Raw genomic sequence first — 26,443 nt, 5'->3', positions numbered from 1 at the left:
ATGAAATGGTAATCAGGTCATTGTAGATACAAGTAAATAAACTATTCCTCTAATTGACTATTAGTCTCCTTCAACTAATTGTAAAAAGTGGCGGAGCGGTTTACCCAGCTTGGTCCGCTCGTTGATTGACTTAGTTGATCTAAAAATCAAATTAAATCAGATTTTATTTGTAGAGCCCAAAGTCATGAAGTACATTTTCCTCTGAGGCTTTACAATCTGTACAGGGAGTGACACCCTCTGTCCTTAGACCCTCGGTTCCAGTGAGGAAAAACTTGCCCACAAAAAACCTTTAACAGGGAAAAAAGGTGGAAGAAACCTCAGGAAGAGCCACAGAGGAGGGATCCCTCTCCCAGGACGGACAGACGTGCAATAGATGTCAGTGTACAGAACAAATCAACACAAACATATTGTACAATTACGATGAATGATAAAATGATTACAGTAGCAGATATGGCAGCAATAATGACAGTAGTAATATGTGTAGTGGGCGTCATGCAGGACCACAGCAGCAGCCACGATCCACGAGAACCTGCTGGACGACAGAGACTGAAACTCTGGGGAAGAAGTTTAGTTAGTGACATGATTAATGAGACATGTATGTTTACAGGGGGGGGGGGGTCTAATCCTATGGCAGCATAACTAAGGGATGACCTGAGCCAGCCCTAACTATAAGCTCTATCAAAAAGGAAAGTCTTCAGTCTACTCTTTAAAGTGTTGACCGTGTCTGCCTCCCGAACCCAGAATGGTAGTTTGTTCCACAGAAGAGGAGCCTGATAGCTGAAAGCTCTGGCTCCCAATCTACTTTTGGACACTATAGGAACCACAAGGAACCCAGTGTCCTGAGAGCGCAGTGTTCTAGAGGGGTAGTAAGGTATTATGAGCTCTTTTAGATATGATGGTGTCTGACCATGAAGAGATTTGTAAGTAAGGAGAAGAATTTTAGATTCTATTCTAGATTTAACAGGTAGCCAGTGCAAAGAAGCCAGAATGGGAGAGATGTGATCTCTGATCTTGGTTCCTGTCAGAACAAATCGATGAGTAAACTTTCAGCAACTTTTCAGTTTGACAGTTCATCTGGAACAGCTCCCTTTAAACTTCCACCTCATTCGTCACACACCGCTCGCTCAGCTGTGTGTTGATCCTCTTCAGCTTGTTCTCGAGTCTCTCGCCGGCGTTCACTCCCGCTTTTGTCAGCATCTCCGGAAGCTGACGGATCTGTGCCGCTGTGGCAGAAGCGATCCAAGCGTTGATCTGTTCATAAAGAGCCGAGCGGTTAAGGTCTGTAGTTACTGCTGGTCTTCTGTTGCCCTCATACGGGAGTTTGACCGCGACCCGACGCAGGCGCTTGATGGACAATTTCTGGTGGACAAAGAAAGATGGGAGGATTTCTCGGAGGTAGTCGGCTCCCTCTGAAAGAGATGAGGAACATAATCAGCAACGATGAGGAAACATGTTGTTCTGTTGCTCATGTCTCAGAAGGACGTGACTTACCTTTTGTCGTGCCGTGTTCGCAGCTCGCACACACGCTGTCGTGCCAGGCGGAGCCTCGGAGCACCAGCTGCAGCCCTGAAGCGCTGCAGTTCCTGTGCTCCGTGCAGTTGTGTTGAGCAGACACTGTGTTGGAGAAGGTTCCATCTGGACAGCTGTAGCACACCGTGTCCTCGTCGGCCGTGCCTGGAGGAGACGTGCATTTCTTTTAAATAAAGGACCTCTTCTGAGTTTATTAAAACAAAACCGCAAAGCCACACAGAGCCTTTGTTTCCATCCAACAAACATGACCCACTTTGGGAATTACATCTGAGAGCAGAACAGCAGCAGCATTGTCTCATTACCGTCCTGCAGTAAAGAGACAGGTCACATTGTGCAGAGGTTTGTTTCAGTGCAAACTGTCGACATAGATGCAGTTGCCACTGTTTGCCTCAGTGGGGCGATCTTAAACATGCCTGAACTTATTCCACTGATCAGTCCAGAGGTATCCTGCTGCTGAGCCTGGCATTTATTTAACTCCACCTTTTTAAAATGCACACACATCAGCAACTCGGCTCATCTTTTAACGCTGCTTTGGCCCCGTTATATTTCCGTGCTGGCAGCAGAGACTCCTGAATTCACAGTGTTTGTCTAATCCATCATGGATATTGTGAATTCCCTCGGCTTGGGATCAATAAAGTCTGTCTCATCTTTAGACATTATTCAGTTATTAACCCAGTTAGTTGAGTGGTTGCAGCAAAAGCAGCATGTGCAGACCTGAGACGGCTGGTGAGGTTTTTAACTAAACTCAATGGAAGCACTGTTGGAGTCAGCAGTGTGCAGAGGATACATGCATTGTGGGTATTGGAGTCTCTTTGCTGCTGTCAGGGGCTCATCGGATCATTAAATGTCAGGTACAGGTCTGAATTCTGTTTGTCCGGGTTAGAAGCCACCAGCCGAGGATGTAGTGGGGGTTAACTCCACCTTAGACATAACGCTCGTCTGTTTTCAGATCAGATGTATCACCAGTGAGAGGAAACCTCTGGATTTACCTCCACGCCTCTCACCAGGTCAGAATCTAGACAACATGTACAAAGTTAGTTCTTGTTGGACAGAACACCTTTAAATAGTTCTGCTCCATAAAAACCACCACCACCACCCTCCGTGATCCCTGACCCTGAGGGACTGGTTCCCGCCCCCCTTCATGCCCCCCTGTATCTGATGGAGACCTACCTTTAGTCAGCACCCCTTCTCCGTAGTGGCACTCGCTGTGGCAGAGGCACATGTCGAACTTCTTCTTGTAGTAATATCCCTGTTTGCACTCACACTGACAGTCTTTGTCCGCAGTGCACGCCGTCTTCTCCACCTGATGCTGGCCGCAAATTCCGCAGCGCAAACACTTGGGGATGTAGTTCCACAGCTCCGTGAAGGAGCCAGAAGGACACGGGGCGCAGTCGCTCTTACTGGTGGAGGTGCAGCGTGCGCGCAGGTAGGTTCCCGGTGGGCAGCTGTCGCACACCACGGACATCCCCGTGTTCGGGTCCGTGTTCGTGAAGGTGCGAGGCGACGCGGCGACGGTGCGCATGGACAGCAGCACCAGCGGGAAGAGCGATGTCATGAATATCTGGAAGGAAGACAGAGGAATACTGTGTCACCTGAGGAACAGCAAGCAAGAAACACACCTGGAGCAGGTGAGTGAGACACACACGAACCCTGATCTTCAATTCATCTGACTCTAAAAACGCAGAAAAAGCATCAAACCCTCAGCAAACACACGTGTCGGGTCATGTTACGTAAAAAATAACATGTGTGTGAAGTCTAGGAATGCCTCCTCCGCCTCCTGCTGCTGCTGCGCTCCCTCCTCCACCTACCATGGTGTGTTGTTTGTGTCTGCAGCTCCGTCAGGCAGGGTGGTGCTCTCACTGCCTCTCCACCTCTATTTATTATGCAACTCGCCCCCCCCTAAATTCATGTCCATCAATCAGAGGCAACCTTTTCATGGGAATGCCGTGGACTCATGCCAGTGGTATGAAGAGTTATATCATCTGTTACGAGTTTACCAAAAATGTCATGTGCGTCTTTACGCGCGTGGCCAGCCCCTATCACGACAGGCCGCCTGTCAACAGCTGATCACGAGGTTTCTTTTTTGTCTCCCTGATAACAAATCTAAAATTAAACTTCATCAGTCTCTGAAGAGGAGACCAGGATTTCAGTTCTAAGGAGATAGTGAGCTGAATTTAATCCTAAAGTAAAAGTTGGAGTGTAAATCAGATTAAATGTCATATTTAGAAACCCTGTATTATAGAGTATACAGACGTCCTCTGTCCTCAGAGTGAAAGTAAAAGAAGCTCTGTCTAGTATCTGGAAAGTTTGGTTCTTTCCTGGGATTATTCCTCTTAAATTACTGTAATCGAATTACTAATAATGCTCCTCGAGAGGAAATATTGTGTTTTTATAAAATACATATTTTTAATTTAGTTCTTTATTCTAATCAAAATATAAAGTGACATCGTTTCATCCCTCTAGTGTTTTAAAGTCATATTTGTTAAATCAGTATATGTATTTTAAATACACATAAAGTGTGTCTGATGCCTTGGGGCAGTGAGACTGTGAGTACACACCCACACACACTTTGTCCTGAAGCAGTCAGCACTGACCGAGTCCTGACAAACATCCTGATGTTTAAAACTGACATCTAGTGGACGGACAGTGTTTGTCTACAGGCGCATGGAATCACTTGACTGATGTTGTAAAGCAAATATTTAGATTTTTCTTTTTTGAATGATAACATATATATTTATGAAGAGTTTAGAGGCGATCAATAACTGTGTTTTAAATGGAGTTACTCAAAAAAAATCTTTGATAACAAAATCCAACAAGAATTTTGATTTCACATCTCTGCTTGTAATACTTCATAATTCATATACGGAGGCAGTTTCGTGATGGTATCTGCAGTGTTGTGTTCAGGTACAGTTCAGGTAGACTTGATGTTGACCCATTGAATTCTTAATGTAGATCTGAATTCTTCTGAAAATATTGAATAGTGGGTTTCCTGTTGAAAACAACAACACACATTTCAGAGTACTGGGCGTTATGAAACATAAAAGCTAATTGGATGCGAAGCTTCTGATGACGAGCTTTGCTCAGGGAAAATGTAGTGGACTGTTTTGCCACTTTCAGGGTTCTTCAGCCATGTGTAGTGGCCGTTTCCCAAAGGCCAATGAGTCAACAGAATAATCTTAACTTAACTCAACCACGAAGAGAGATGAAGGTGATCTTGAAGGACGATTTTTTTAGAAGTTAACAGTCCACATCTTGAACCGGTCCACTACCAACTCGATGCCAACGTCAAAAACCAAACCTCCGTCGACTTCAGAGAGTGATTCTAGAACCAGTCAACAAACAGACTTGCATGACATTTAAGTCACACCGTACATTTCCTCATGATGTAGTCCACTTATCTAATTCACACTCGAGACAGAAGACAGAAAATGTCACGCGGTGAGATCAAGCTGGGTTTTTGTCTTGTCTTGTCATTTCCTGTTTTATTTTGAAAGATAACTCCTCTCGTTTCAGGTCACTTGCCCTTCCTCATGTGTCACTGGTATGATTGTCTCCACCTGTTCCCCATTACCCTTTGTATATATTGTCTGCGTCTCCTTTTGTCTTTTGAGTGTTTCGTTTATTTCGTTCACCCCAGGCAGTCTTTTCCACAGTCCTTGATCTACCTTGCTTCCCCACGTGTTCAGTTTTGTAGCGGATTTAGCTTTTGTGATTTTCTGTTTACTTTTTCCTCTTTGCTTTTCTGTTTTTTTTCCCTCTTCGAGGAGGTTTTGTTTTGTAGAGTATATTCTTGAAAACGTATCTTTATTTTGACTCTAGTGTAATTTTCATAGACTATTCTTTGAGTCACTCAGTGTTGGAGTTAAAGTTCCACCCAGTTGGTAAATTCTCTGCGTCTGAGTCCTCCTTTAGTCCAGAAAAACCTGATGACATTAAATCATAGAGCATAGTTTAAATGTTGCACTAATGTTGTAACATTGTACATTAAGAGTTAAACAGTAACAGTTTTCACTGCTCACAGAAGAAATGCATCAGAACAGATCTTATATCTCTGACTGCCGCAGAATCCTCGTTCAGCTCTTTCATTGTGTTTAATTCATGACTTAAAAACGGCTGCAATCGATGCAGATAATTAATTATCAGCTTTTAAGTCTCTGTGCGTGAGGCCAGATCTCTGTAGGAGACATATTTACTCTTTTATACAATATAAGTTTATTGTTATATGACATATTAGTCATGTTCGTAGTCCATTCAGCTCTGAGGTTGACACAGATGGACAGTGTTATTCTAATGACTCTGTGATGACACTGAGCCTTTCCAGGCCAGAATGACAGTGTTGGGAACTTTCTCACCTACTCACCATTACTCAGTCTGTGAGTTTGTTTTCATTCCTCTTAGTTATGGTGTAAAATGTGGCCCTTCTTGCATGAAAGGCGCTATAAAGAATAACTCCTTTGATAACTCCTCTTCCAGGTAATGTGAGTTCAGACAATGTGGCGCTGTTTAGAGACGGATAAGTTCAGGCAGACATAGCTGCCAGATGAGTTACCATTCAGTAACCATCCATCCAGCAGCGGTGGTTCCAGGTTAAGCAGGTATGCTCTCAGGGTTTTCCAGTTTTCACAAAAAGGCAGATCCAATGGCATTCCCAGGCTGGATGGACAACTCCTCCAGTGAGTCCTGGGTCTGTCTCCTCAGTTTCACCTGCCCATAAAACCCCCAAAGGATCCTCGTGTTCAGATGCCCGATCCACCTCAGTTGGCTTATAACAGCTCTGCTCCTCGCTGTATCTGTAATGCTTTGACGCTCAACCCCAGCACTCATCTGAAAATAAATATTGTTGACATGACGTTGAATTATAGCTTTCTTTGTTTGATTTGAGTCGTTGACTTCACACAGTGCGGATGTTGATACAATGACAATGCTGCTTCAATATATATATAAAATAATTTAAAAGTGTAATTAAATTATAATGCAGCTTAAACACGACGATGCTGCAGAACCTCAACATGAACTTTCTCTCTCCGGACCTCCTGAAATCAGAACTGACTTCCCCACCATGAGGTCGGCTTTCAGCGAAATTCACAAGATGCATTGAAAAGACTTTGGTCATGGTATGTTCTATAATCTATATTCTGTTTTCTGTGAGGGAGAATCACTCCAACTGTGATTTGTGTCTAAGTAGAGGAGAAGTTGTTGCCATGGTACCAGCCAGGAGGGATCCAAATAAGTACAAATCATTTTGCAACACTGAGTAATATGAAAACCAGTTTTCACACTGAAGACATATCTTATTTACTTCCAGCGTCTGTCTGTAGCCATGGTAACGCTGGTTATAAGATTCTTTTCTCGCCTTTTTGACAGAGACAGCAAATATGGAGAGAGAGAGAGAGAGTGAGAGAGACGGGGAATGACATGCAGGAAAGAGCCACAGGTCGGATTCAAACCCTGTGGTGCTGTGGCAATGACTGAGCCTTCGTACACGGGGCGGCTGCTCTACCGACTGAGCTCAACTCAACTCAACTTTATTTATAGAGCCCTTTAAAAACAGCTGCAGCTGACACAAAGTGCTGTACATAAAATAGAACATGAAGTAAGACATATATAAAACAAAGAACAATATAAAAACAATAATAAACTATAAAACAATGTTAAAATAATATTAAAGCAAAAACATAAACAGAGTCTCATGCTAAACCACACCACAGTAAGATACATGTTTCATTATGACTGCAGTTCGCTCATAGAAATCTGGGCAGTGGTTTTCCGCTTTCACTTTTTTCTATGCACACCATTCACAGCTGAGTCACTATTACAGTAGCAAGACCTCAGACCAGCCACAGAATCACTGCCTGACCGAGCGTTCTGGGGAAGTTGAATCAGGTGTAGCTTATCCTCAGGAAAAACCCCAAAGAGTGGGAGGGGTTGCTACACAGTGTGTTTTTTATGTCTGAGCCTAGGGCTGCACGACATGGCCTATAACCAATATCTCGATATTTTTAGGTTATATCGCAGTACACGATATATATCTCGATATTTTTATTTCTCCTGTAAATCACTGTGAATGTTAAATTCAACCCTTTGATGCAAAAAATAACATCAGTATGATGATTCAAGTAGACCCTTCTATTAGATTAGTAACGGCTGTGCCGCGTTTTAGCTGTGTCAACTCACACCGGGCGCGTTTTGGCAGCGTAGCGAGCCGTCCGCATTCACACGAGAATCCTGGACGTACGCGAGACCCCGCGATAAACAGTGTATAAAGAAAACAACAACAACAAACAGCTGACTTTGCTTCTCCGACGTGGAGGAGATTATAAAAAGCCTCTGTTGTGTCATAAATGATTGTGTGATGTTCCACTTCAACAATCAGTCTCTCATCGTCCATGTTGAGACGCTTTGATCGATCTTTGATCACCTGGTGCCACCGGTCATGACGTAACGTTGGTGTGAAGTTGTGATAAGCTACATGAACTGTTTTATTTTGAAAGCGTGCGGAAGTTTATTATGTTGATTCTGTGTCGGATTTCACGTAGAACAAGCCGCGATATATCGAGTACATTCGATATATCGCCCACCCCTATCTGAGCCATTATCAATGGAGTTTACTGTTGCTGTACACATTCATGCGCAGTTCAGGGCCAGCAACAGCAAACAGAAGACACATTCAAACATCCTGGGACACCTCACAGGAAGGTTTTGCGTGCGATGGAAATAGAAACTCCGCTCCTTGCATCATCACCACCAAACAAGGCCAGACGTCTCAGTGTACTTAACCTCAGTGTGTAATCAGTTGCGTGTGTTCAGCTTCACTTTGAGCCTTTTAAGTGGAAGCAGCTCGGATGGGAAGGCCACTCAGTGCAGTTAGTGAGACCTAAATTGTGGTGATTGCTTTTATGAGGAGGAAAACGTCAGAAAGGCGATGACTAAATAAACAGCATGACATGGCGATAAAGTAATAAACCTCTGGACTAAGATAAGAAAATCATTCTGTAAGATCAGCACATGCACGATCGCATGTACATGTAGCCAAATAATGCAAATGTGTTTAATAAATGTCATGATGTTATACATAATACAATCCCAATTCCAAAAAAGTCGGGACGCTGTGTAAAATGTAAATACAAATAGAATGCAATAATTTGCAAATCTCACAAACCCATATTTTATTCCCAATAGAACATAATTTTTATCATTTCATGGAAAATATGAGCTCATTTTTAAAGTGATTTGCCGATCATTGCGTCATTGCACAGCGTCCCAACTTTTTTGGAATTGGGATTTTACAAAATAGATCATGAAATGAAAAAGAAATTCAATAAATAGAGATTAATTTGAAAAGAAATATGGAATTATACAATTTACAAAAGTAGGTACAAAAATAAAGGAAGAAAATATTACAAAGGAAATAGGTAGGCTAAAAAAAATATGCAGGCACATAAAAAAAATGTATTGAAATGTTTATTTGAAGTCTGAGATTTCTTTGAAAACACGTTAAACATGTAAAATAGTTGAACGATATATTACTGAAATGAGGAGCCTTCATGTTTTTCCTGCACTGATGCACCCACCGTAGGTCTGTATGGTCAACATGAAACCAGGGAGTGAATCTACAAATATTTAAATCCATTGAATACATTTTTACTTTCAGCCACTAGCAGCATCATACTCTCGGTTTATTACAAAATGTGGTGACACGAGACACGGCATGTTTAACGTTGCACTCAAACATGACCTTCACCTGAAGTGCTTTTGTCGTCTAAACATCCTTTTTTAACTGGATGTGAGTCGCAGTCCGTCCTTCACGAATGCACAGCTTCGTCCATTAAGAGAAGCGACGGTGACGTAAGTTGGAAAACAGATTAGCGCTCCATAAACATTATTTCAAAGAAATGTCATCGGTCCTCCTTTGACACGTTACAGTCACTGACTGTGGACAATGAGCAAGACTCAAAAAAAAATTCATCAGTCCCACTCAGGTAAGCACGGCAGCTTCAGTTTGACGTGCCATTAAAAGGTTATTTGAATGTTTCCAATGAGTTAAATTTGGAGCACTGCAGAGTATTATCTGACACAGCCTTTGAAGTCAAACACTCACTAACGTTCCAGTGATGCAGTCTGGACTTAAGTACTGAATAAACTTGAATTCCTTCCAGGAGAAGACTTTAATTTCCCGTGAACTACTACAGGAACTCATCTGCATCGTTGACCCGAGCCGATGACTGCATCTGGCTCGCAGACGGAACAAAGTAAGCCATGTAATTAAGTACGTTTAATGTCTTTAAGTTTGTGGCAAAATGTCCCAATTAAAACCAGTAGGAGAGTAAACAGCTGTGTTTCGTGTTATTTTGTTCAGCTTTAGCGATACAGAACAGCTCGGACAAGAAACTGCTGATGAGCTGACGACCGGAGAGTTCACAGCAGGACGTGAGTGCGCATTAATGTTAAGAAGTATTTTATTTATTATCGGTTAGCTTCAGTATTTATTAAAAAGAATAAATTATTATACTGTATAAATAAATATAACCTAATACTAATTAAAATACTTTTAATACTTAAAAATGCATTTATTTGTATTCAGTGTTAAAAAATATTCTATGGCTTTTTAAATATGTGGCTTTCATGGCTCTCTCAGCCAAAAAGGTTTCAAGTAAACAGTGTGTTCTCCGCACAGCGGACCACCTACACTGTTGTGGTTATGTGTATACATATATGAGGCCCTTGTGTGGAGGAGTAATGATCCAGACCTTTATACTGTTTTTCCCCTTGCAGAGATGCTGTCAACTCGGTCTCACCACATTGAGAGTTGAGATATTTATTTATATATTATATATTTATAGTTATTTATTGTATTCTGTCATCACAGATTAAGGAAACATGCTCTACTGAAATACAAGCGACCAGGCCGACCTAAGAAGTTGTTTTCATCTGTGAATCAAAAAATATCAAATCAAAAAATATCTCCACCATCATCGTCTTCTCTGTTTAATCTCGCGGATGCTGTCAGATTGCGTTGCGACAAAGATCCTGACCCACAGTGCATCGTGGAAAGTGACAAACTGTAGTGTCGGTATGGAGGACCAGGCAGGTAATGGTGACTTTTACATGTATAAATTCATCAGTTATTTCCCTCGTAAAGTTTCCAAAGACACTGTCAACAACAACGCTGAAATCACGTCACGTAATGATCATCGGTAAACATTACCAGAACAGTTGTGTGGGACGTTTCTTTCACTAGAGGAGTTTGTTTATGCTGTAAAACTTATTTTGCAGCACAGACTGAAGTCAGACTCACAAGTCAAACCTTGCTGTGCTTGTTTTGCCCTCATGAGGGTTCAGCTTCTTCAATCTGGCACACAAAAAGTCTGTTTAACATGGACACACTGAACAAGTGATTCATTAAAAAGATGAATATGAAATTCTGCATATCTGGCTTCATCTTAAAATCTTGAAAAGGTCCCAGTAGAGTCAGTTGTTGTTTTCCACATGTCAGTTCTTATCATAAATTCAGACATTCACATCCCCACACATTCCTTGACCTTCTGAATCTAAATCCATGGACACACATGTGGGGAAGTATGAGCCGGGAATTGCTCAACTCTGACGCAATTAGTTTCCTTGCAGCGTCAGTGAAGGCGATCCTGCATGCAGAGGAGGCCAGTGAAGTCTCCAAATCAAATTAAATCAAATCAAATCAGATTTTATTTGTGGAGCCCAAAGTCACAAAGTCCATTTTCCTCTGAGGCTTTACAATCTGTACAGGGAGTGACTGTCCTTAGACCCTCGGTTCCAGTGAGGAAAAACTTGCCCACAAAAAACCTTTAACAGGGAAAAAAGGTGGAAGAAACCTCAGGAAGAGCCACAGAGGAGGGATCCCTCTCCCAGGATGGACAGACGTGCATCTCCAGTGCATTTAAGGTCCATTGAGATCACAAACCAAACAAGAACATCGAGTGAGAGTTCATTGAAAAAACAAAAAATAAAAGACAAGAAGGTTTAGTGATCTAGCTAGGCTAGATGGGCCATGTAATCCCACCAGCAGGTTCTGGGTCTTCCCTACCAGTTGGACCTGCCTGGAACATCTCCAAAGGGAGGTTCTCATCTGGCTCCTTTCCACATAAAGGAACATCAGCTCCACTCCGTCTTGAAGGCTGAGCCCAGTCATATGAAACCACACTTAAGGATCCCTCCCTTAAGGATGTGTGTGTTTTAGACTTCACTAATCTGATTTGTACAGAAGCGGAAAAAGGCCTCGCTTGCTATTACACTCAGTCTTTTGTCAGTGACAAGTGATCCTGTTATCGCGAGAAAACGACCTCTTGTTTTCTTAAGATAACGAGGTAAGTTATGACAAGAAAATGAACTTTGTTATCTCGAGATAATGCTATCAAAAAAAATATTTGCAGACTGAGTAGATTTGGTTATTTAACCTTGTGTACGTGTGTAAACAGTTCTTCAAACTTCACATGCTCTCATCAGAGATATATTCAAAAACAATATTTCTTGAATTTAGTTGGCATTTAGTGTTATAATTCTTGATACAACATTTAGACAAAAATATCAACAAGTTTATGAAATCAGGTGTCAAAATCAGGTAAAAATGAATTCTCAGCTCCAGGACTGTGGGGGCGTGTCCTCTGAATGCGCTGAAGCCATTGTGAAGCGACTGAAACGTGTCGATGAGTTCAGAAAATGACACGACTGACTCTGAAACACTCTGAGCTGAGATGAATTCATCTCTGTCTCTGTTCAGGGTGGCCTCAGCGTGTCATCGAGCCGCCCTTTAAGGACCGCCCACAAAAATCCTGAAAACAGTTTGAACCTCTAACTCCACATTTCAGTGATATATCATTTAAAGTCTCTTCATATGTTTTCAGCAACTATCTTACATGTTTAATGTGTTTTGAAAGAAATCTCAGAATTGTCTTTACAGGGACTTTAAATGGACGCTCAATCTCGTCTCATTCGGACTTTGCTTGAAATAACAAAATAATAACAATAATAATAATAACAATGGCAATCATGACAATATGAATATAATAAGATTAAACAACAAACAACACACATAAAATTTTAAAGTTAAAAAAATAAACTATGTTGTGTAATTCATAACTTCAGTTCAGTGTTGACCAAAACAATCAATATACTTTTGAATATTAATCTGATTGGTGATTTGGTGTGTGTGTGTGTGTGTGTGTGTGTGTGTGTGTAAGAAGCAGTTTTTTTATTATTTTCTTTGAATGGCAGCTGTGGGGCGGGTCTTCATCTTCAGAAGCTCTGGGATTGGTCTGTTGCTGTCCTGGTAAAAGTCCAATCCTGTGATCCATTCGACGTCTCTGACACGTGCCTGATGGAACCACATGCGATCTTCAACCCAGTGAGATTCGGGTAGTGTGCTCTGTTGATGCAAAACAAAAAGTTCAGATAAAAATGTAACAATCACATCAACAACCGGTTTGTCCAACACTATAGTTCAAAAAGCACATATGTATCTATCATGGTCCCCAGAGGATGATTCTTGGACCTTCCCTCGAGCACCAATATTTCCATTTAACAAACCATCTACCTCTCATGGTATCTCTCAATCTATCAGCCACATTTCCATGAAACCTGCTGTAGGTCTGAGCTTGTTGGTCGTTGGTGGTCTCCTCTTTGTTTCTTTATCAGTATCAACTCTTTTCTTTTCATTTCTGAAGTGTATTTGAAGTGTATTGGTGTGTTACATGTGTGGTTTTCTGCTCCTGTGTGTCAGACCATGGGAATGAAAACAAGACTTTGTTCAGCACCACCCAGTGAACAGGGAGTCAGTTTCATGTGAGAGAGATTAAAATGTTTTGGTGGATTTGTCTGGGTGTGACTATCAGAGGACGATTGTGAGAATAGGCAAAAAGAGAGAGATTGTGATTTCTTACTTTGCAGCTTTCCATGTTGTTTGGTCTGTGAGGCAAGAGGAAGGACACAGTCTGCAGCTCTCCAACGCAGGCAGTCACGGGGTGGGCTGTATCCCTGCAACTGCTCAGCACTGCAAAGTAATGTGTGGGGATGGGGATCTTGGTGCCAGACACAAATCTGGAATCACACAAAAGCAGTTGTATGAGTCTTATTCATCAGTTAATGTCAAAGCAATAAAACAAAAGACTCCAGACCCATGAAAGCCTTTTTATAAAAGCACCTTCTGGTTTCAGTCTTCATCCAGCAGATATTTATGCAGTCCAAATCTGGTTCACAATATGGACTGGGTTGAGGTTGGGCTCCTCTACAACACTGAACATTGAACATCGAAAACAACTTCTGAAGCTGAAGTTCAAACCAAACCGTTATCTAAGATATCTTTGAACGCTGGAGCATCTTTAGACGAAGGGGCCCAAAAACAATGAAAATGAACCACAGACCATGTGGACTAAATATCATTAATTCGTATCTATGTCTGACTCTCATTTATTTAATAGTGTGCAAAGAACAGAACCATTTTATGTAAATAGAGAACGGGTGGTTGGGCAATACAAACTTTCTTAATATTTAATTTAGTCTTTTTCCTCTCCATAGGGCTTCTGATATCGACCAACCACAATCCTGCTCTCTGTCCTGTCCCACCTTTTCTCCCATTATTCTGAACAAAAAACAAAACAAAACAAAAAACAGATGGGATCGGCTGTCATACCATTTCAGCCAATTTTCTGCCCAAGAAACTGCAGACAAATAAAAGAATTAAGGACATAACACTTACTGCTGGATTTGGCTTGGAGTGTCGAACCGGCCGTCGTAGTTGTAATCAAACACAGGTCCTGTTACTACACTGATCCCGTTGTAAGTGACGGCATATTTCTTTAAAAGCGTGTTGTGAAAGTAGTCCCAGATCTCTAAAAGAAGAGAGGAGTGGAGAGAAGGTTGAATTGAAGAGGGGAAGAGGTCGGTTACACAGTTTTTTTTTTTTTGCTGTGATATTAATGAACAACTTACTCTTAAACTCGGGGTACATTGGCACCACGTTACTCATTATCAGAGCATCGTACTGTTGATCCGCTGTCGCGTTCAGATCTGCAAAATTGGCAAAGTGGAGAGAGGAAAAACTTCAGTGTGGATTTTGGATGTTCTGTGTTTGTGTTGACCCTCTGCTGTTCTTCTCAAAGTGGAATGTGGAATTGTTTTTTCTGGAAAGAAACAATGACTCCTTGGGTGTACGCTCATTTCATTTCTGGTGAAATGTTTTATATGCCAACTCACACATAATCCGTTTTCTGATGCACACTGGTGCGTCTCTGCCGGACACCGAGCGTCGTAAGAACGCACAGGATCTCGCGAATTCACGCATAATCTCGCGATATTGCCATCTGTAGTCTCTTTGACTCCTGTGATGGCATTCCACGCCGCATCTTTTTTCTGGTGTCCTTATAAAAAGGATGTGAGGTGTCATCAATGATTACGCCTGAAAACCTCTCACCTGTTGACTTCAGGTCGGCCCCGCCCATTATGACGTGTTCTTGGAATGAGACTCGATCCCCGGTGAACACAGAGTATTTTATTTTTAAAATCAACCAGGGTTTTATTTTGCATTTTGTAGCTGATTCCCTTCCCCCGCACGGTCTTCTCTGTGCTGAATTTATGCGCCGTGCTCCGGTGTCCGTGAACAATAGAAGCTCTGCGTATGTGTTGCGGAGGGCTGCCGGACGCCGCAGTCATTCTGGAGCCGTGACACAGCGGGGACGGAGACTGTGAGAGCTGACACTTTGACTAACATTGAAACGGATCAGCTCCGCCGCCGTGGTGAGGTCGTTCCGGAGTCCTTCCGCATGCAGTGTATTTTAGGGGTAAGATCAGGGCCGGTCCTAGCTATGGGCAATGTGGGCGGCCGCCCAGGGCGCATTCTCCGTGGGGGCCGCACGAACGCCCGAAAAAGCAAAAAACCTCGATAATTTTCGATACCGCTCATTAAGTTAGCGGAGCGGGCGCCCCGGGAGCGGGGTGTTGACAAGGCAGAGGGGGGCGTCGGACAGACCGATGGGGGCGCACGCTTCCAGGGGTGCACGGCGCATCCAGGGGCGCACGGGAAAATGTTCGCCTTGGGGGGGTTTGCCCAGGGCGCAAATGTGGCCAGGACCGGCGCTGGGTAAGATATAATTAAATTCCAGGACGCAATGAGTGTAGAGTGCATTTGCATAAAAATAAATATATCTAATGCAATCAAAGAGTTACTTGGATGAACATGCACCACCTAGTCTAGAAGGAATTGACTCATTGCAATATTTGCACAGTGGATCCCTGCCCAAGTGTGTTTTCCAGTCAGTGAGCAGTTTGAGGGCCGGATGAGATAATTTGTGAGATGGGTGGTGATGCGTACTCGGTGGGTACAGGAATGCGTGCGTAAGATTTCCAGCATTGTTGTACTGGTCACATGTCGGACTCTGGGATGGCGTCAGTCTGACATCAGGCCTCAAACAGTCTTGCACCACTGGATCCAACGGATCCGAGTCCATCTGCAGGAGAAGGGTGTTGCTGCAGTTATAATTGACAATCAGAAACATCAAATCATCTCCAGACAATGACTAATTTACATGCACACTGATTTTGCACTATTAGCGGTCATGTAAACAGCACACTTCTGATTAAAATATGTGGGGTAATGCTTCTAGGAAAGGCTTGGATATTAGCAGCTTTTGGATATGAGGATATTTGTGCATGTAAAAGTAAAGTGACACATTCAAAATGTTCAAAGTTACCTAATGGCTTCAGACCTATACATTGTATATCCTAGGAACTACTTCATGAAATGTTACTGGAAAAGACTTGATGGCCTTTTCCGAGGAACTATTTGTTTTTCCAAATACATCGTGGCCAATTGAAAGTGACAAATACATTGTGTAACTCAAACGTCTGAGCTGTCTGCAAACGAGTGATCAGGAGCAGCATTATCTTGAAAGCGTTTACAATTCAAAGGATAAGACTCTCCATCATCTTGTCGATGAGAGTTCAGGTTTTAAACGTTTGAAAAGTTTTTTTTTTCATCGACACACTTACTGGTTTGTCCATTGTGAAGGAGCTCCACAGAGGCATCAGAGCTTTATGGCTATAGGCGTTGATGAATCCCTCCTGGTGGAGGACGCAGTAACTCTGGTTAGGCTGCAGCATCCGAGGACGACCAAACGGGGTGTGCTTCTTCTCTGCAGCAGACTCTGAAAGCCCAAAAAAAAAAAAGGACAGCGTCATGATCCACGTGCAACAAATGCCACGGACACTTTGGACATGTTCGCTTTGTGTTTGCAATCAGCAGGGAGTTTTACGGACGAGCACACAAAGGCGAGACTCGTGTCTCTGATCTAGAATCCAAAAATCTTTGCAGAAATCAAAGACATTTTAAGGTGCAGAAGAACTTTTTCTGAAAACACAAAAGCCAGTCAAGTTATAATGGAACCTGCTCACCTTCGTCTGCTGTCAGATTCAGACGGGTGTTGATATCATTTCCACCCTGAAGAGAGAGAGAAAAGAAAAAAGCATACTGTATTTGAAAAATGAATGAAGGTAATAGTTTGCCTTACACAGTAGTGGCCATGCAGGGAGCGCTGTGTCCTTGAGGACTTGTGTAGTAGAAGGTAAGGTTGTGGAAGGTGGATGGGATGGTGCAGCAGAAGATCAGAGTTTGTCTCCTCACGTTCCTCTAGTTGGTATTTGATTTTTTTATTTTTTATTAACGAGAACCGTGATTGAATCAAGTGTTTTAGTTGCATGACTCATTTATGACTCTCGTACAACTGTAACCACAACATTGTTACAAATATGCACATTTTGTGGAAAGAATTCAACAGAAAAATATTGACAGTAGCAGTTGGGAGTGCCAAAAAGAGGATCCTTAGGGATCCCAGGCATGTGGTCAAACATAGCAGCTTCCTTTTTGCTTGTGCTGTGTCGTGGGCGACATTTATTTATCTTTGGCTAGAATCCTCAAACAGCTCCAGCTTTTTAAAAAAGCTTATCTTGTTTTTGGCACATAAACAGAAAAAGATCCCTAATAATAAAGATGTACATGGTGTGCTGCAGATATCAGACGCTGGTTTCACAAACAAATCCTTGTGATTGGTAACTCCTTGTACAAGGTTGATGGAGCTTTGCCAAACTTACTTGTAAACTCCCATAGTTCAGTGAGGGGTGAGCTGGCATCACAAACTGTTACCATGGAAATGCTGCTCAGTATGTTTATCTAATGTCCATGTCTGTTTCAAAGATCATCACAGACTTAATATCTGAGTTTAGGATGAGTCAGCAGCAGCAACCAGACATAGAATGTTATTACATGTCAGAGAGCCTGGTTCATGACATTATGACACAAACAATGACTAAAGCTTCTTCCCACTGACTACCAGAGAATGTGTGAAGCTGGCATTCACTTCAAGTTTTTATAACTTTAGCGATAATAAATAGCAGAATAATAAACATCTCCTTTGACAGGAATGGAACACCTGTGTGAAAATCAGTATTTGGCAGTGAAACAGTGAAATGTAACTGAACTGTTTGGAAGGGCCAAGAACGGAAAGAAGTTTGAACCCATCGAAGCATCTCGAGCACGGCACTGACACCGATTGTTGATTTGGTCATCAACTCTGTGTTTACTGACGCCTGGAAACACTGAGTCGGTTGGCACAAAGATTGATGATTTCCAGGATCTCCTCGTTACTAAGACTCTCACATCTGCAATCACTAGGGCAATGAGTCTGTCCTATCGTCTCATCTGCTTTGTCACGCTCACTCAGTGTATCATAATAATCCAGCCCAAAGGACAAGGATATGGTCGTTTTTGTTCCATAAAACAAAATTCAGCAACAGTGACTTATTTTAAGTTAGAAAAGTTACCTAAGCGTATTATGTGACAGTCATAACCACGGCACATGACTCATGGTATCACTTCCGTCACATGATTTACGTAATGTGATTTCATTTTGACCCAAACCACACAAATTTCATAGGCTTGTGGTTGACTGAGCCTCGTGACTCAATACATACCAGGGCAGTACAGGAACATCCCAGAGAGTCTGCGGGGTCGAGGCTGACCAGCGGACACTTCACGGGGGGGCTCTGCTCCGCAGGGGATGCTGGCTCATAGAACGGCTGCCTCAGCATGTGGTTCATACTGCCGTGGGTCCCGTTGTTGTCAGTGGGAGCAATCTGCAGCACATCTGCATGGAAGACATCCTCTGAATAATCTCATGAATCACACCATCCATCAAACTATCTTCTTATCTCTGCAGGTCGTGACTGGTAGATAATCTTCAGTTTGTCCTTGGGTTAGTGATTCTTCCTCTGAGCACTTTGGTATTCCAAGCCAAACCACAACAAATTACAGTCATGTCTGTTCTAATGTTTATAGCAGGTTGTCACAGAACACCCACAAACTCACCACACATGAGGTTGTACAGCTCGACGTTGGAAAAGGGTTCGATTTCTGTTTTACTTTGAAACTTGGGTCCGTAACTGAGAAACATGGCCTGCAAGAGAAGAGTTCAGCTCAGTTCATTGCAATGGCAGAGATACATTTACTCATCGATTTAAGGTTTCAGAGAACAGTACAGGAACCCTCAGTGCTCACGTGCATGCTCTCAGCATCGTTGTCATAACCGTGAGCGCCACCAGAGCAGAAAGTGAGAGATCCTGGATACCTGTGGGCACACAGCAGTTTTCTTTTTAGGTTTCAGCATGATTTATGAAAAAAAAAATGTTCTGAGTGTGCAGAGCTTGAAGGGGGTGAAGGAATGAACTCATTAAACATTGGTAAGGGAGTTTAGACTTTCCTGTGAAGGGCCAGATAAGATTAATTAAAGTAACTGCTCTGTAAACCCCCCAGACAGAATGACATCATGGTTATTACGGCGGGGAAAAAATATATTTCCCAAACCACCGTCTACTGTGACTAATACACTATGACTGTGTGAATGTGTATATAATAATGATGTGTGTGTATATAAGTATCTCATATAACCACACTCCAAATGCATGATCTGCATGATGACCAATGCATGCGTGTACCTCTCAAACAGCCATTTTAGATCGACCAGGACGTTAACATCTTCAATGCGCCGGCTGTTGGCAAAGTGGAGGCGCTTTGGTAGGTTGGCCTTCAAGTACGGCTTGATCTTTTGGTCTGCCGTCTTACACTGACATCACCAAAACAAAAAAAAACATTCCTATGAGAACACGGATTGATTTCTCATACTATGATCATCATCAGAACATTGAATACTTACCGTCATGTTGGCAACAAGTCCAGCTGAGTCCACTGTCCAAAGGGAGAAAAAGAACGAGGTCAACATCACCAGATCTCACTTATACCGAACCACTAATATCTTAACCATGCCAGTACACAAATGAAACTGCCTCTTCAGTTTGAAATGAAAAAGTCTGATACAAGATCTTGATCCAACTTTATTTAATCAAGATCATCCTGATAATCTGAAGGTAGACCTCACAGGTTGGTGTGGGTAGAAGATCTAAACATGCTCAGTAATTACTACAACAACCACCTCAGTTTTGCTGCTGCAGCCACACTGTTAGTGACATCACTAGGAGGCTCATGAACATATTCCAGAACCAGAGGGGGACACCGACTGACTGACTCTGTCTCATGCCTAGTCAGGCACGGTATTGGTTGAAGATGCAGTCACATCTCCCTTTACTAAATTCTCTCTCTCTCTTCCCCAGAGTTTCTGTCTCTGTCGTCCAGCAGGTTCTCGTGGATCGTGGCTGCTGCTGTGATCCTGCATGACGCCCACTACACATATTACTACTGTCATTATTGCTGCCATATCTGCTACTGTGATCATTTTATCAGTCATTGTAATTCATTGTCATTTTATCAGTCATTGTGATTCATTGTCATTTTATCAGTCATTGTAATTCATTGTCATTTTATCAGTCATTGTAATTGTACAATATGTTTGTGTTGATTTGTTCTGTACACGTGACATCTATTGCACGTCTGTCCGTCCTGGGAGAGGGATCCCTCCTCTGTGGCTCTTCCTGAGGTTTCTTCCACCTTTTTTCCCTGTTAAAGGTTTTTGTGGGCAAGTTTTTCCTCACTGGAACCGAGGGTCTAAGGACAGAGGGTGTCACTCCCTGTACAGATTGTAAAGCCTCAGAGGAAAATGGACTTTGTGACTTTGGGCTGTACAAATAAAATCTGATTTGAGAACCACTCTGCAGGTTACAAAAGAGCAAAGTTCAGATGAGGATCCGTAGTGTGACTCATTGATTGCTTCAGTGTGTTTACTCACACACTGTGTCTTTATTTTTGGCTCTGATTCGTCCAAATGGTCCCTCTGTGACCCAGAAGTTGCTGATGTCTCCCACCAGGTTCTGCAGAACCTCCTTCCTGTCACAGCTGGTTTCCTCCATACCTGCAGCAGGAATCAGCTGTTAATAATCTTTTTTTTCTTTAATTCTCCAGAACGCTGCAGTAAGACAATCCATCACAGTGAAGGGGATACTGAGGAACTGCTGAAAGTTAAATTCACAGGAATTCAGCCATAGAACAGGCCTGGGCACAAAGGGCCGGTGTGGCAGCAGGTTTCCTTTCCAACCAAGCAGCAGCAGCATGCCAGACAACAGACATCAGGTATAAAACGTGGAGGGTCAATGGGTTTCTGAAGAGGTGTTAAAGCTCAGTGTGGTGACTCTGCCATGCCTCCACCAACTCATGACTAATCTAAATATGGATCATCGGTGGAGCTGAGGCAGGCTGAATAAAGCCCGACTGATCAAAAATGCTGACCTGTCAGTCAAAGTGGCTGCAGTCTTAATTTTGCATAACTAAATAATTTGAACAGGTGAGTTGTATATAAATTCACCCTCAGTACAGTTTGACAACTGAGACCAAAACGGTTTTTTGTACCAGGCTGTAAACCTGCAGCCACAGCAGCCCTCTGTGGTTCCCCATGCCTGGCTTAAACGCTTTGAATTCTGATAAAATATGAATAAAAGCAGTCCAATTTTTTTCTGTAATGGATTTCATTCTTTAGAAACTGGATCAGTCATATCATGACTGATGAGGTATCTGCCCTGATCTGCGTTACGCTAACCTATACCAAACATTCTGACACTCATGTGATCCACGACTTTCTGTGATTTATAGCTTTAGACAATGTAGTGAACACGTTTGTTTGTTACCGTGATCTGCCAAGATGATAATGTTGAGGCAGCGATGTAGACCAATCTGTTTGAGGCCATTCATTAGCTGGCCCATGATATTATCAACGCCCTGGATCGCTTTAATCAACTGCAGGAGAAAGAAACACGTCATGATCATCAACGGTAATAATTCATGTTAGACATCGCACTACACACAACTGTCAACAGTGTTGACATCACCGCCTGTCAAACTCATCTCACTCGTTGGAAAGGAAACGTGAAAAGTTGCAGGAAAAATGATGTGAACCTTTTGGAATTTCATGGTTTCCAGCATAAATTTGTCATAAAATGTGATTTGATCTTCACCCAAGTCAAGGCTGATTTTCTGTTTTGTTTTACACAGTATATAGTTCTCAGGTTCTTTCCAAAATGTACTACTATATGGGCAACCATAAAATAAATGAGTTACATTTTCAGGTTCAGTTTTACAAAAGGCATATTTGTTATCGATCAAGGAATTTAAAAGGAACAAGCCAGGCTTTATGCCAAACAATAAAATGTTTATTAGCGCATGTTTCACTCAGGATGTCAACGTTTATATAAAGAATGTTAATCATTTTATGTTGTACATTCTGATTTTTATAGCTTTTCATGAATTCTATCATTCCGCTGGGAATGGAATTTATTACTGAGCTAAATTCTTGAGATTTTATAGGGAATGCCTTCTGTGTTCTGTTCATAATTAACTGTGATTCTTATACTGAGCCAATCCATTTGTTCTTTTTCCCTTCGTCGCAGGCTTGTTTAACAAGTGGCCAGAGTTTGTCTCTCCGCGTAGGTGAGGTCTTCTGCCATCCGTAGATTCTTTTTCTTCATCACGTCGGAGTTGAGGGAAGCTCTCCATGGTAAATTGCATGATTTATTTTCAACTGTGTGGACGGTATCCACCAGGAATCCAAGTTTGCTCTTTTCCTCTGGGAAATTAATTAATCTGGGCGATTATTTCCATCACCTCTCTTCTCACATCTTCGTTGCTGTGCTCCGGGAGATTTAGAAGATGGAGGTTCCACTGCCGGCTGTACCTCTGCGCCTCCTCTTGTCTCTCCTGGAGTACAGTCATCCGCTCCTTCAATTTCTTTACAGTGTCATCTGTCTCCTTAAACTGCATCCCGAGGTCTTTCACATGTTCCTTCGTTTCTTCTTCAGACAGGTTTCTGAGCCATTTACACGAGAAGTGAACTCCTCGCCATCCAATCACAGAAAAATGCAATACCACTTCTATGTAGCATATACTGTTGATGTACCATCTCTCCTTCAACGCAACACTTCCACAGGTCAATGACTCTTTGACTGTGTTTGATACTGTTGGTATGGAAACAGCCTCACTGCTTGGATGTGACTCATCCATTGTTGGAGCCATTGCTATAAACATGTGTTGGGTTGCTACGGATGTGAGCTATCCAAAGACCCCCCTCTCAAAGAGGCACATTAACAAACATAAACTTCATCAGCTCCTAATGAGTTTTTGACATGTAGATGTTTCAGCAGCTGGAAGCATCTGTCATGAGATGCTTTTATGTTGTTTTATGCGTAATTCCAAAAACAGGTTTTAACAAGCTTCTCGAGTGTCCACAAACTCAAACACAACTCGATGGTTTTAGAATGAAACTAAGGCAACCTGAACCAAAGCCCTGGACAAGTTTTCTCACGGGAAATCTGCATCTGATCTAATGATGGAGGAGACCTCAAAAAAATTTGGAGAGTGTTGAATACACATGCGGGAAATTAAAGGGATCAATATGCAGATGATTGCATTGATGATGGGTTGGCTGTTCCTGTGTTGAGCAAGACAACAAAGCAGTAACTGGCCACCATCAATTGCCAATTCGGCAAGTAAAATACAAATTGTCTGTCATTCTATCCAGTAGATGTTGAGATACAACTATTTTACTGGAAAAGCAAAAATTTTGACCTGCTTGTGGTTGTTAGAGGAAATCAAATTAGGATATCTACAGCAAATTTTGTGGCAATCCATCCGATAATTGTTGAGATATTTTAGTCTGAACCAAAGTTCTGGATCAACCAACAGTCCAACATTGCAAATGCTGGGAGCGCCAACTGGAACGCTCACAACGCATCAGTTTGAGGTAAAAAGGGAGGGAAACACTGACTATGCTGGAGGATAATCACTTGACCAGATGGAGGATGGAGGACCTCAATGAGTCAGGACTTTGGGTTAACATCTCATATCATCTCATCTCAAAGGATGGCATTGCATACAGAAGAGTGTCCCTGTCACTAAGCAGAGAAATTTGGATTTGAGAGGCAAGACTGACTGGTTCTGGCCCACCAACAAGTCCAGCAGCAAGAGGTTTCCCATTCGGGTGCTAGCCGAGCCTACAGCTTTAGTTATTCAGCAGAAACAGGGTACATATTGATAATCTCATGAAAACAGACCCAAACAAATGTAAATGAAGCTAGATATATCACCTTCCTCAGTTACAGAGGGCTCCGACCAGCATACAACATCCTGCTGCCACAGACTAGAGCACCAGATGTGGATTCATCCACCACTGAAAATAGTCCCCAACAACAAACCGTAACCAGGTGTTTCAGGACATTCTGAAAAATTACAAAAAAGACACCACACCTTAGGTTCAAATCTCACACCCATGACAGTTTTCTAAAGAGATGATGACGCCACAGGGAAACTTATCCATCTAACTCATCTGTTGTTGTTTTGTGAATGTTCCTGCAGTTGCTCTCACACAATGAATTGCAGCTGAACACTATCCATCAGCACCACTTTGACAAGCCGGAGCGAGCGTCACAGTCTGGAGCTGATGCACAGCTACGTTCTTGTTCACACACAACACAACATGATGTCATTGTTAATGACACCATGATGTCATTGAAAGGTGTGTGGATGTAATTTTATACTAGTATAACGGAGCAACTGAGATAAGGGGAAACACACCCAACAGCACTATTGTCATGTTTCGTAACAGTTGTGAACGTCCTTTGATTTTGTTGTTGTGCTTTGTGTCTTCTTGTCTCCATCCAGACCATAGAGACATATGTTGGGAATTACCTGAGGTCAGTGAAACTCAAAGAACCTTTGTTGCATCTGTTTAAGATGATTAGAACCGTGATCAGTGACCTCCTTTCTGTTTCCCCAGCCCTTCCCATACAAAGGAAAAACAAGTGGAGCTCATCCAGCAGCAGCATTGCTCAGAGACCGGGGTAAATCTGAGAGCTGTTTCCTTTCAGAGCGTGGACTGCAATCTGATCACAGTGCAGGCAGAATCAACAAACACTCATTAAAACCAGAAGATGAAGGGCCCGTCAACAGATTTCATCCGAACAATGTGTCTGAAATAAACATGCACGGGTTAGCACGGTGTGGTCAGTACACGACGTTCCAAGCTATTCATTAAGGCTGATAAAGAGTCAGACTCCTTTAATGTAATTGTAATTGTTTTATTAGTAAGCTCTCTTAACATTTATGGAGATACTTATTGGACTCATTGAAGGACTTCAGACTTTTATAACTACGCCGTAAACTCACCCCTCCGCTGACAGGGCCATAGCTGTGTCCAGATTTATCAGGTTCCTCCAGATACAACGTGTAGAAATCTGGTCTGAAGGGGAAAAAATCAAAAAATCAATGAGACTTTCAAAATGCTGAAAACTTTTATTGACCTTCACTTCTTTTCCAGAAATACAGAAGCAACCAACCTTTCATTATCTGGGAGCTGTAGCCACTTCAACACAGTGAATACTCTTTCTTCAAATGGAACTTTACTATGAAAAAAACAGAAGAGAGAGAGTGCTGACTCTGTTTTCTGCTTTAAGGGAGCTCAGGCAGTGTTTACTTTTGGACCACCGGTAAACAGGTTTTCAAGCCCAGAGTGGACGGTGAACAAAGCCAGTGTTGTGCCAGAACCGGAGCTGACAAGAGAGTGAAGAGGACGCTGACGGAGGAAGCTAAGGAGAGAAAAGGAGAGAGTGAGCGAGCAAGAAGCCGCCGGACAAGAGTAAATGTGGGACTGACTTTTAGTGGTTGGTGAGAGCTTGGTGAAATAAAAGGCTGAAAGACAGACGCCGAGCTGGGCTGACTGCTGCTGGACTAGGCAGTGATATCAGCTGCTATAATATTAGTTTCTTCTTCAGAACATTACCATCCACCTAGAACCCTCGAGGCTGTTAGGAAGAAATACCTCCCAAATATTTGTATATGTGGGATGAGGGGGTATTGTAACAGAAACTAAAATAGTAACGTGTTGAAACATAATAATTTGACTCACTCACACATTAATCTCCCTGTTGCACCAAATACTCCCCAGTGTCACAACACATTTACATCTTCAGGATGGGCTTGTTGATGTGATGTTACTCCATGTGTAACTGCTGGTTCACCACAGATGAGTTGTCAGCAGTGTGTTTCATTTAGAGCTCAAAACATCAGCGCCCGGAAACCGACACTGCCATAACACGCACGCATGCAAAGTCAGAAACGTTCACGTTGTGTGTGTGTGTGTGTGTGTGTGTGTGTGTGTGTGTGTGTGTGTGTGTGTGTGTGATCCCGCATGCTCCTGAAAAACAGGAAGTCTAACCCATTGTAAGGTTCGTAGATGTTGGGATAGCTTCCATTGATTTTGACGTCTGATCCCGGCCAGAAGAAAGTCCCGGACTTCAGCCCCTGGTACCGCGCTGTGTGCCAGATCTGCAAAGACAAACGGGACAGACCAACACAGGCCCAGTGACAAAGTTAAAGCTGAAGCTTGACCTGATGTGTCGGTTT

General features: G+C 42.5%; 2 protein-coding genes and 1 long non-coding RNA gene across 6 annotated transcripts in view; 1 reads left to right on the top strand and 2 right to left on the bottom strand.

The window, feature by feature from the left end:
- Positions 1-842: 842 nt before the first annotated feature.
- Positions 843-3,499, bottom strand: tnfrsf11b (tumor necrosis factor receptor superfamily, member 11b). Of its 2 annotated transcripts, XR_003463537.1 has the most exons (5): positions 3,339-3,499; positions 2,701-3,091; positions 1,492-1,674; positions 982-1,409; positions 843-902 (listed from the first exon to the last, which is right to left on the bottom strand). XR_003463537.1 is itself a non-coding variant. In XM_010751194.3 (4 exons), exons 1-4 carry the CDS (start codon positions 3,339-3,341, stop codon positions 1,090-1,092), a joined length of 897 nt encoding a protein of 298 aa, XP_010749496.2. In that variant the 5' UTR covers positions 3,342-3,499; the 3' UTR covers positions 909-1,089. The 2 variants fall into 2 exon arrangements, 1 of the variants encoding a protein (XP_010749496.2); XM_010751194.3 differs by lacking the exon at positions 843-902 and having other exon boundaries at positions 909-1,409.
- On the top strand, positions 3,066-25,624 carry LOC113747312 (uncharacterized). 3 transcript variants are annotated; one of them, XR_003463550.1, is made up of 6 exons: positions 3,066-3,158; positions 20,960-21,127; positions 22,438-24,557; positions 24,704-24,735; positions 24,819-24,882; positions 25,359-25,624. It is a non-coding gene; the product is annotated as an uncharacterized LOC113747312 (long non-coding RNA). The 3 variants fall into 3 exon arrangements; XR_003463551.1 differs by lacking the exon at positions 25,359-25,624 and having other exon boundaries at positions 22,438-24,246; positions 24,398-24,557; positions 24,819-25,289; XR_003463549.1 differs by lacking the exon at positions 25,359-25,624 and having other exon boundaries at positions 24,819-25,289.
- The window catches only part of LOC104935368 (venom phosphodiesterase 1), a 24,307-nt gene continuing 10,247 nt past the window's right edge, over positions 12,384-26,443 (bottom strand). Inside the window, 17 exon segments of the mRNA XM_027286706.1 lie at positions 12,384-12,928; positions 13,443-13,599; positions 14,258-14,390; positions 14,491-14,568; positions 15,869-16,004; positions 16,546-16,700; positions 16,948-16,993; positions 18,523-18,695; positions 18,917-19,004; positions 19,106-19,175; positions 19,543-19,670; positions 19,761-19,792; positions 20,787-20,909; positions 21,679-21,787; positions 25,208-25,280; positions 25,378-25,443; positions 26,256-26,365. Coding sequence (XP_027142507.1) covers positions 12,758-12,928; positions 13,443-13,599; positions 14,258-14,390; positions 14,491-14,568; positions 15,869-16,004; positions 16,546-16,700; positions 16,948-16,993; positions 18,523-18,695; positions 18,917-19,004; positions 19,106-19,175; positions 19,543-19,670; positions 19,761-19,792; positions 20,787-20,909; positions 21,679-21,787; positions 25,208-25,280; positions 25,378-25,443; positions 26,256-26,365 — 1,848 coding nt within the window. The 3' untranslated portion in view covers positions 12,384-12,757.

Source organism: Larimichthys crocea, chromosome XIII (assembly GCF_000972845.2).
Source record: "Larimichthys crocea isolate SSNF chromosome XIII, L_crocea_2.0, whole genome shotgun sequence".
NCBI lineage: Eukaryota > Metazoa > Chordata > Actinopteri > Sciaenidae > Larimichthys > Larimichthys crocea.
The sequence above is the reverse complement of the archived record's forward strand: the minus strand, read 5'-3'. Positions and strand labels throughout refer to the sequence as shown.